We start from the raw sequence: 10,912 nt of genomic DNA on the forward strand, positions 1-10,912 counted from the left end.
AATGTAACCACAGTAAGAGAGCGCTCATCTGCTTTATCCCATTTTAACTACTTTATTCTATTTTATCTACTTTATTCTATTTTATCTACTTTATTCTATTTTATCTAGTGTGTCACGACTCAACCCAACAAATATTTAACTAACCACTAAAAATGTAAACAAACAAACTCCCAAAGTGGCCCGTTGTTATTTATCAGCAGCATAACTACAAACTAGAACCGCTGATATCGTGTAAATAAGTAATATTTTTAATCTACCATATTATATTATAAATGTTGCTTCAGCGCTATCTCTGCACTGCTGGATAAAACATAAAAGGAAATGAAATATCTGTTTTATTTCTTTTGTCAAAAAATTATAAATATGCTTTAATATGATTTTTAAGAATTGTTATTAAATTGTAAAATGCATAACATGTAACATATGTGTGTAAGTGTAGGCCTACACTTATTTTATTTTTATTTTTTTTTATGTATTTTTTTGTCTTGTGATTTTCTTCCTCTTTTATTTACTACACCACCCTTGATGTGGCATCCTTTGGTGATATTATTAACCTCATATTATTTTTGAATAAAGCACATTGAGTTGAACTGAAGTCTCTTCATGACATTTACCTAATTGGCCCCAATGCAAACTACAGGTCTGATTTTACTTTGTTTTTTTTGCCATTTCTTATTGTGTTTATCCATTTTCATAAATGCTGTAATTAACTTTTTAATCTTTTAAGAAAGAAAAACAGAGGATATAATAAAAGCCCAATCATCCCATCCATGACGGATGCTGGCTAAAACTGCCAGATAATCTCATAAATGATTATATTCTGAATAGTTTTTAAATGTGCCGTCACTGTATCACAACGATGATATAAAGGCTAAACTAAGAAAAGAATTGCTTGGTATTAATCTGGTTCTGCTGTTTGGCAATCTTATCTGATCTTTGAACATATTTTAAACATGATGACCTTTTTTTTCTACAATAATAAAAGTTAGTAAAACACAAATTTATGTACATTCATAAATATAATTGTCTATTATTTTTTTGTCTTTTTGACGTGTATTTCTGTCTTGAAATGCTCAACAAAAACTGCTTTTATTTCTTTTCAGATAAATGTCAGTAGAAAACAAACACCAACGGAGCTCATTTTCTATCATATTTAAGCAAAACAAATTCAACCAAAAGAAAATAATATGTTTACATGAAATAAAGTTTTAAGAAAAAGAAAGAAAAGCAAAACTAATCGAACAAATCAGAATAATTTATTTACATGGAATTCTATTAAATTCAAGTTATTTTACAATGCAGGATCATGAGGATATCAGTCTTAAAAAAGAAACAGAACTGATCCTGTTAAACTTTAAGCACTTTAATCTGATTTATCTTTCGCCCATTTATGGGGCGAGCGACCATATTTGGTAACTTCCTTGGCTGTTCAGTATGTCCGCCCTGTTTCTCTCCTTGAGGTTGAAGAACCATGTGAACTTTGATTTAGTTTTTATATCAGTGTCAGTATCACTACCTCACAAAAAATGTCACTAATGTTCCAGGACTTTATAAACGTTTTGTTACTGGTTTGCATTAAACTCCACTTTGATTTATTTTCTTAGATTAGTGCCAAAACCACCTCCCAAAGAACAACGTGACTAAATGAACTTTATAAATACTTCGTTATTGGTTGTGTATCATGACCTCAAACTAAAATGTTTCTAAACAAATCCTTTTTGCAGTTTTTCTTTTATTTATTATAAATTCCCTTTTGTTTTTTTTAACTATTGACGGGCAAGTTACCATAAATAGTAGCTTTATGTATCTTGATTTTGTTTTTCTTTTAAAGTCACAAAAGTAAAAAGTATCTTAAAATATCCTTCAGTAACACCCTAGGGTTGGAATTTTCCAAGTATTTCAAGGAGAGCCCTATAAAGGGTTAACAAACATTTTTCTTTTTGTTTTTTTAATCTAAAAAGTCCCACCTTACAGCATTAAGATGATCCACAAATATCTCTTTCAAGTTTCACAGCCGTTTTCAGAACTATATTTGACCGGCCTCGATTCCCGGATTTGTTGGAGCAACATGATCTCTTCATTTACTTTTACTTTTTTTGTAGCAAAGCCCAAAGCGGGGAAGTTCTAAAGATAGGATCGCTGATTAAACACAGAGCGCTCGTCCTGTCAAGTAAACCAGGCGTCTTGTTGAGGTCTCTTTTTAAAGAAAGAGCAAAGAACCAAACACACGATTTACATACTAAGTGGACACATCTGTTCCACATTAAGGAAGGCAATTAACAGCAGTATTCAGTGGTATAAATGTTTTGATAGTACAAATGGAATAATGGCAGTAATGTGCATGATACTCCTGTACAGTAGCCACATACCTCAGCCCTATGACGGGCATCCAGTCTGATAGGACCCAGATGCTTCTGCTCCACTGATGAAATCTCGGAATGCAACCAGCACAACTGTGTGTGTGTGTGTGTGTGTGTGTGTGTGTGTGTGTGTGTGTGTGTGTGTGTGTGTGTGTGTAATCATATAAAAACTGTTCCTTTTATACAATTAAAACTGTGATATGTAAAACAGAGAATCTTATTGTTTCTGATGCTCTTCATGAGGCTCTAATATGTTCTCATGCAGTCAAGTAACGAAGTCAATCAAGACAAGTAAGAATTTGCAACTAAAACTAATTTATTAAGTGAATTTATCCAAAACTTTAGAGTTACATTGTTGAAAGACACAAAGAAAGTGTGAGGACTAGTTCACCTCGTGGTACACATACTGGTACATTGCCAGCATTGGAGTCTGAAATGAAATGAAATTAAATTAAATTAAAGCATTGGAGTTTCAGGTTGCCAGTCTTGTCTTTTTAAATAAATAAAAACAATCCATATTTGTAGATATATTGTGAAAAAAGGACCATAAAAGAACATTTCTATTGTATTTTTGTTTCTTTACAGTGGCCCATGTTGACAGCTGTGCCCTGATGGTCCTCTGTTGGTAAAGCAGGCTGTGTGTGTGTGTGTGTGTGTGTGTGTGTGTGCGTGGGCTGAACCTACTGACCGTTTCACTTCTGTCTTGGCAGTATTTATTTAACTGGCTGTGTAATGGGTGGCCTGTGGTGAGTCCACCGACCACCACGTCAGCCCCTGATGTCGGCTTTTTTCTCCTGCGTCACGTAAACGTGCATTTTTTCCTCCTTGCAGGAAACAAGAGCGACTCCATGCAGCTAATGCACACACTCATCTTTATTTGCAACCGTGGAACAATTTAGAACAAGCACAAACTGATATATCTGCTTGTCAGAGTGTTTGACAAACAGGCAAACGTTCTGGATCCTTCCGATCTTTCATCCTCAAACTCGTATGAGCTCATGTTCGACGCTGGCTGGAGGCCCTGTGCTGTTGCCGGGGTAACGGGCAGGCCTGACAAAGAATAAGTAGCTCATAACACATAGGCCTTTGCTGGGAAGTCGGGACACACCTATGTTTCATTTATGACTTCTTTTTTTTTGTAAGAAGTGGAATTTTTAATTTCCTTATCGGCCCTGTCTAGACTGCTCGCCCTGTGCCTCAGAGGGGAAAGGACAGCGCTCGCTAATGCACTTCCTCCCTCGTCCTCCAGATGTATGAGAAAGTGTTGTTCACCGACCTGGACACGTCTGCGTAAGTGTGAAGCTGAATAGTGCAGCCAGAATAGCAAGAATGTGTGATTGTGAAACTCTCAGAGAGTTCCCACACAGGCTGCTAACACGCCGCTCTCCCACTCCCCTCAGCTAATGAACACGTATGAATAATAGCATGCACACACATTTTCTTTTCCCTTTCTCTCACTGTCTCTCTTCCACTCCCTCTCTCCACACACACACACACACACACACACACACTGAGCCCGCCTTGCGTGCATTGGTCATGAGTGTCCTCATTGCAGGCTTTGTGGAGTGCCCCAACCTGTCTGTGCTATGTGAATGACTCAGCACATCAAAAGGTGAGGATGCAGGCGCATACATGACCCTCACGTGAATGTGCAAATTAGCAAAGCCTGGAAAATTTCAATATGGAGAGCGTTTCTTCTCCTGCTGGGACAGTCAGGCCCTGCAGAAGAGATGGAACTTTAACTTCTGTCGGTGTCTGAGCAAACCTGCACGGCGTCGGGCCAAGTGCTTCCGTGCCAGAGGAGAGGACTAACAGAACAGCAAAGCATCCTAAGCACATAATTAGCACTCTCATATGAAGGGAATATTGCTCTTGGATGATGGTTTAATTGGGGAATGTAATGATTTAGCCGGTGCTGCGTTGGAGCAGGTCTTCAGGCTGTGGGTGGCTTCCTTCAGTCTGTAGGCGAAAGTGATTCTGGTGAGTTGTTTTGTAACATCAATCTGAGGTTAACGTTACCCTTTTAGACCTATAATGATCATGTACATGTTTTTGGTTTTGTGATTTATTAAATCACGTATATCAGTCATCGTGAGACTCCAGACTGAATAGGAGGCAAACCAGAAACGATTTCTAACAAAACCACTGATGAAAAAGACGTAAAAAAAAAACAAAAAACAAATGCCTTCTATGTCTGAAATACACCACATAACAGAAATATGTGTTTATCAATGAGTACAGATACGTGTGGTTTAACATAAACGGGGTTTCAGGTTGTGATGCACATGGAGAATACGTCTTTATTTGCCCTGGTTGTTCGGTTGTACTGGAAGTGATCTGAACTGTTCACAGCAGGAAGAAGTTTTTATTTATTTTTATTTCACCTCAATTTCTTTCCAATAGAACAGAATAGAACAGAATGGCTTTATTAATACAATGGAAACTGAGACGGCTGGCAAAGATAAAATACACAATTTTAAATGACTGCACAATTCAAACATAGTAAATTTACCTCTCACAGGTGTCTAATCAGGAGCATATATTTGTTTTTTTTATCAGGTTTTCAGAATTTCTGTCACCACAGTTCAATGGAAGTGAATGAAATCTTTCTTTTCTTTTCTTTTCTTGGTTCTCTTGAGTTTGAAAATTGAACAAAAAAAAAACAAACAGCATCTCTAGATTTTTCTCTTCCAGGGAACAAAAATACCCGTCACTTGGGGTAATTCTTCAGTAAAGGGAAGTATGAACTATTCAAGGAAGCGGTCCTTGTGAAAACACTGACACTTACCATAAACAAAATTCCATTCACCTCAGTTGTCCTGGATCAGCCACAGAAATCTCAGAGACGGAACTATATTATCATTAAAAAAAACCTAAGTTATCTGATAGTTGCTATTATTGCACACGAATAAACCACAAAATATAACCAGACGAGTTCACACAGTGCTGACTAAGCCGATCAAGGAAGTCCTCTTGTCAGCGTATCAGTGTTTGTGACAGCCGCCTCACGCTGCTTCACTGGTCGTCCTGCCTTTTCAAGTCCACCGCCAGTGATTAGAGGGGAGCAGCAACAAACTGAGCAGGCTACAGCAACTAGGAAGCATCCAAGAAAGGTTTCTGATTCTCCAGATAAAAAAAAACAGTTTGAAATAAAAGCAGTCATTGTTGAGGAGCACTTGCTGAGTTAGTCTCACTGTGAGAAAAAAGTTCCACACTGCAGCTTTAAAACCACACACAGAACAACCTGATAGCAGCTGTTTCATTACAGGGGTGGGATGTATAATCATCATTATTATATATTATTAGATTTTATTAGCGAGTGAACAACCAGTTCTTGAGGCTGATGTGTTGGAAGCAGGCTAAATGGGCAGCGTAAGGACCTGAGGGACTCTGACAAAGGCCAAACTGTGACGGCTCGATCAGTTGCAGTTACTATTGACCACAACTAGTCCAAGGAAGGACAGCTAGTGAGCTAATGACGGGTTAGAGCACTCAGGATGTTCATGGGGAGCGATGACAAGCCCGTCATTAGCTGATACCACTGAAGAGCTTCTGTTGCATAAAATCCTGAAAACCTTAATGCTGCCTATGATAGAAAAGTGTGACCACAGCTTGCTGAACATAATCACAGACCGGCCAGAGCGCCCATGCCGACCTCATCCACTGCCTAAACATTGCCTGTGTTGTGCAAGAAGGAAAACCATGAAATGTAACACCTACCTAAACACTGCTGCAGAAAACGCACGTCCTTTCATGGCAGCGGCATTCTGGGCAGGATACTGTTCCCTGCTATGCTGCAGAAAGTGTTCAAGAAGGGTTTGAGGAACACGACATTCTCCTCTCCGTCCCGTCTCTGCCTGAACGTCTCTGCAGGAATCCCTGGCTGCTGCTGATCTGGATGTTTCTGAACTGCACCAAAACATTGTGAAGTTTTTTGTCTGTTGTTTCTTAATCCTCAGCTTCCCTCTCTCTGCTCTCCTCTCTGCTGCAGCAGATGGCCGCCCACCTGGTCTCGGTGGAGGTTTCTTACAGTTAAATTCTTCTTCCCCACTGTTGCCAAGTGTTTGCTCCAGAGGGAACTGTTAGGCTTCTTTCTACAGCGTTGTGACATCTGGACCTCACTACATGAAGTGTAAAGTGAACTGAATGACAAAAAGTTCACGGTGCTGACTGAGCCGGCTGATTACCCAGACCTCAGGCTCATCACACAGCTTTGGGGTGTGTTGGACACACATGTCTAATCAATGAACTCACAGCTTTCTGGACTTTCAGGAGGTCTGTGGAGTCCAGGTCTCGATGGGACAAAGCCTGAAGGTAGCCGACACAATATTTAGCAAATTAACTTAATGATCGGTGTATAATTTGCGGGCTGTAAGGTGGCGCAGTTGGCAGCACTGTTGCCTCGCAGCTAGAAGGTCGCTGGTTCGCGTCCCAGTGGGGGCACTGGGATCTTCCTGCGTGGAGTCTCCATGTTCTCCCCGTGCAGAGTGGGTTCTCTCCGGGTTCTCCGGCTTCCTCCCACAGTCCAGAAACATGCTGAGGTTAATTGGTGATTGTAAATTGTCCGTAGGTGTGAATGTGAGTGTGCTTGGTTGTCTGTCTCTAAGTGTAGCCCTGTGATAGACTGGTTACCTGTCCAGGTGAACCTGCCTTCACCCTGAGTCAGCTGGGATAGACTCCAGCCCCCCATGACCCTAGTGAGGATTATAGATAATGGATGGATGGATGGATTCAGTTGTGACTCTGAAAGTGCTGCTGTAGAAATGTAGTATTGCTCGATGTTGGGGAGTCACAAGAGACAGATTAAAGAAAAGAACTATTATAGAGGATTCTTGACTTCCAGCAATGCAGCCAGTTGTACGTGAACATCCACATCTTCGCTGCTGGTTTCAAAAAGTCTCCAAGCCTGAACTGACATAAATTTTATGATACTATTAGTGTTATTCTCTGAGACATTAAAAAGCTCCGTCAGAGCCACAGAAGACAATTTAAAAACGGCTGTTATAGGATTTATTTTCAAAAATGTTTGACATTTGCATCAAAACTTAAGAAAACTTTCAGGATGGGTGATTTATGTGATGTTACAGAGAAAGTGAGAAAATGTTTTTCTCTTGTAGTTCCTGTTAATCCAGCATCTCCAAAGAGCTTTCAGGTACGAATATGCAAATGTTGTGAGATAACATCACAGAGAGCAAAATAAGATCCAAGAGAGCGATACGGTGATGTGTTAGCCATAAAGCTGGAGGGAAAACATTAAAATGTTCCGTCTCTGCTGTGGACTACAGTCCAACAGATACTACAGCAAACTTTTTATATGCTTAAAAGGTCTGTCTAAATACTGGTTGGAATAGGTTAATCCTAACACCCAGAGCATGTGAGCCAAGCAAAAGGAAACGCAGCATTGTTGAGCTGCGACCCTGCAGCCTTCACTCAGCTGCTGTGTTGTTTCAGGACGGGGATGTGGGAGAGCACTCGAACATTTCAACAGAAAGCATTACACACAAGATAAGATCTCTCTTTTATTAATGTCCTTTAACAATGTACATAAACATCATGCGTCGCCAGTTATAATACAGATAATGATCACAGCAGTGTTTATGTACGTATCTGAATTCCCTCGTTCATCTCGTGACGTGTAAACATCGTCAAAGATCAGAAAATGTAAGAGATTAAAAAAAAATACAGAAAATTGCTACAGTTCATATTTTTTCTCTAAATGAATTAATGCTAAAAATAAAAATAAGAATGCATCATGATCCCTCACAGAAGTTGACAGGATAAAATGATCAACGCCTGTTTTGATCCAAACTTTATGAACTATTGCAGGAACTTAATCACTTTCTTCAGAATAGTGTATACGGACCGATCTATAGCACACTCACATCCGTCTGTTAAACACACGGCTACAGCAAACAGATGTTAGTCTTTATATTTAACCTACTATCAAGTGAAAACAAAAGTTACCGCTTGTTGTGATGAACCTCAGCTTTACAGGGCTTGAGAGTGAATTTGAAGCTGATTTGTTTGACTCTTGGTTCTGATGCAGTCGGTTTTGTCCACAGCAAGCAGCTGTGAGATTAACTCTCAGCACCAAAGAGAAGACGAAGGCAACAACCTGGCAAACACAGCAGAGCATTTAGCAGCAGAAGGACCCTGAAATCTTCCTTGTGACCAACACTTGACTCCATGACGGTCTGTAAATAAGCAAATGCTCGCCAACCAGTTCAGCTCCAAAGGCTTTAAGATATAAATGTTGTGTTTGCAACTTGCAGTAAGCCTACTTCTCTTCAGTAGTAATAATTTTAATTTGTTCACAATCATAGTTTTTCTACATCCAGAAACAACCAAACCAGCTGTTTCCTCATTCCCAGTCTGCTCGCTTGTATGTAACCTACAGACGTAAGTACGGCGTTGACCTTCTCATCTGAGTCCATGACAGGAAGTGAATTAATGTGTTACCCAAAACATCCAAAACTATTTCTCTAAAGAACACATGCAAGAATGCAATTACGAATAGAAACATAAAAATGAAAAGAAAAGGAAGAAAGAAAGAAAAAGAAAAAATGCACAAAAAAAAAAAATCTGCTAGAAAAATCAGCTATAAGGCAAACTGCAAAGGTTTCTTGGGTGTGAGTCTCTGCAGCAAGGCTTCAGAACACTCTATCTTGTTTTCTCAGTTTCTCCCAGACCTACATTAACATACAGGGGTCGGGAATGCTTCAGTGTAAAATTCCACTTCTCCGTGTGCAGCCGTCGGGCCCCTGCAGGTATAGGTGTAGTGTGTCAGATTCCAGGCCTCCACTGCTGCAGGTGTAGGTGTAGTGTGTAAAATTCCACTGAGCGCCGCTGACAGCCGTCGCTTCAGCTGCGAGCGGGTCTCGTGATCGCGTTCAGCCTTTCCTCACTCTGACCTAAGCTCCAATCTTTGTTCAAAAGGTCCGACGGCGAGTTGGTTTAGTCAGAGGAGGAAATGGCCATGGAAAAACAAACTTTACTTCTATCTAAGAGGCACCCTGAAACAACATGGTCAGGAAAATAAACACACCTTTATCCTCATGGAGAGAGACGCAGAGCGCTAGAGAGAAGGAGCAGGGCCGTTTCTATGGTATCAAGTTTTGTTTTTCCAAAATGGTGGCTTTAATATGAGGCACTCCCTACGGGGGCAACAGGGAGTGCTCCTTCCCTGTAGGTGGGTAAACATCATTGAGATGTTTGAGGTATCCAGACGGGGTGCACTTGGCGTGTTTAGGAGTTGCCATCAAACAAAACCAATGGTTACGAGCTCCCCATCCATGTTTTCAAGCAGGATTACATGTTTAGACCGGCCATCCGGCGAGAAAAACAAAAACATGGTGATTAGCATGCTCTGGAGTCGCACACAGACTCACAGACAGGTACAGTGCAGGTGAGGCTTCTCATTGTGTGCTCACACAGCACCGACTAAATTTAGAAGCATTCAAACTGCAAGTCATTGGACAGATGCAAATGCAGCTTCGCTCTCGGCGGCGTGAAGGCTGAGAGGCGTCCACACGGATCAAGTGTTGCAACAAGAGTAGGAGATTCACATGAAGTGAAAAAGCACATTCCAGGTGGACATTTCTGTAATACATGAGCAGGAAACCCAAACCAAAGAAAGGACTCACAGACAGTCTTGTGTTGACTATGGTCGATGTGGTAACGATCCAGTGGCACTGCAGTGTTTACCAAGTGTTCCAGTTTGTCTCACAGCTTCCAGGGAAAGCGACTATCAGCTGTTTGTGGTCAATCAAACCAGATTCGTGCAATTAAAGCCAGATGAACGTTCCCATCACAGGCTTTTACCAGTAAACGTTAAGGTTCTTTACAAAAGCCCTTTATCAGACACTTATTTGAGATCTAGAGTTTAACAAAACCATCATGATTAAAAGTATACAGAGAGGAGATCAGCACGAGGGCATTTTCCAAAAAGAAAATGCTTCACTTTGCAGCCGAGTCAACATAAATCCCTAAAGTCCTCCTTTTCAAAGTCTTAGTTTTAAGCTACTGTTTATCATTTCCGAGGTGATTCCAGGGTTTAGCGTGATGATCTCTTTTGAAAAACTTTTTTTTCGGGATCTCGCTGAGGGAGAAGGGGCGGGAGAGGCATGAGGGGTTCTCCTTTCGGGCCACGACGCAGTCCTTGATGGCTTCTTTAATAACCTGCAGGAGACAAGAACAAGGATTCAGTTCAGTTCAGTTTAATGTAATTCAGTTCAATTCAGTTCAGCTACATTTAATTTTAAAAAGTTGTGTCATCTGGAGGCTCCGTGAAGTCCCCGCCTCCTTCTCCACTCATCCCTCGCCACTCACTGCAGCTCATGCACACCGGCTCACCTGTAATTCTGCTCTGAGAAATTGCTCTGAGCTAAACAAGCAATATTTAACATTTGAGTAATTTGGCCGTACATGTTCAAACTGATTCTGAAGAAGAATAATGACTCAAAAAATTCCCACCACGCAAGATGAAAGGCTCGGTTCTTTAGGTTTGGTGAGTATAAACGTCTACATCCGTGTTTTTGAGATTGTCATCAGAA

At 40.6% G+C, this 10,912-nt stretch overlaps 1 protein-coding gene across 1 annotated transcript in view; it reads right to left on the bottom strand.

The window, feature by feature from the left end:
- Positions 1 to 7,866: 7,866 nt before the first annotated feature.
- Positions 7,867 to 10,912, bottom strand: part of LOC103367488 (cytosolic phospholipase A2) — a 24,081-nt gene continuing 21,035 nt past the window's right edge. The window contains exon 19 of the mRNA XM_008295517.1: positions 7,867 to 10,538. Within this exon, the coding sequence (XP_008293739.1) occupies positions 10,380 to 10,538 (159 nt within the window). The 3' untranslated portion in view covers positions 7,867 to 10,379. The remainder of the gene's footprint in view (positions 10,539 to 10,912) is intronic.

This window comes from Stegastes partitus, unplaced genomic scaffold (assembly GCF_000690725.1).
Source record: "Stegastes partitus isolate 25-593 unplaced genomic scaffold, Stegastes_partitus-1.0.2 Scaffold1055, whole genome shotgun sequence".
Classification (NCBI taxonomy): domain Eukaryota; kingdom Metazoa; phylum Chordata; class Actinopteri; family Pomacentridae; genus Stegastes; species Stegastes partitus.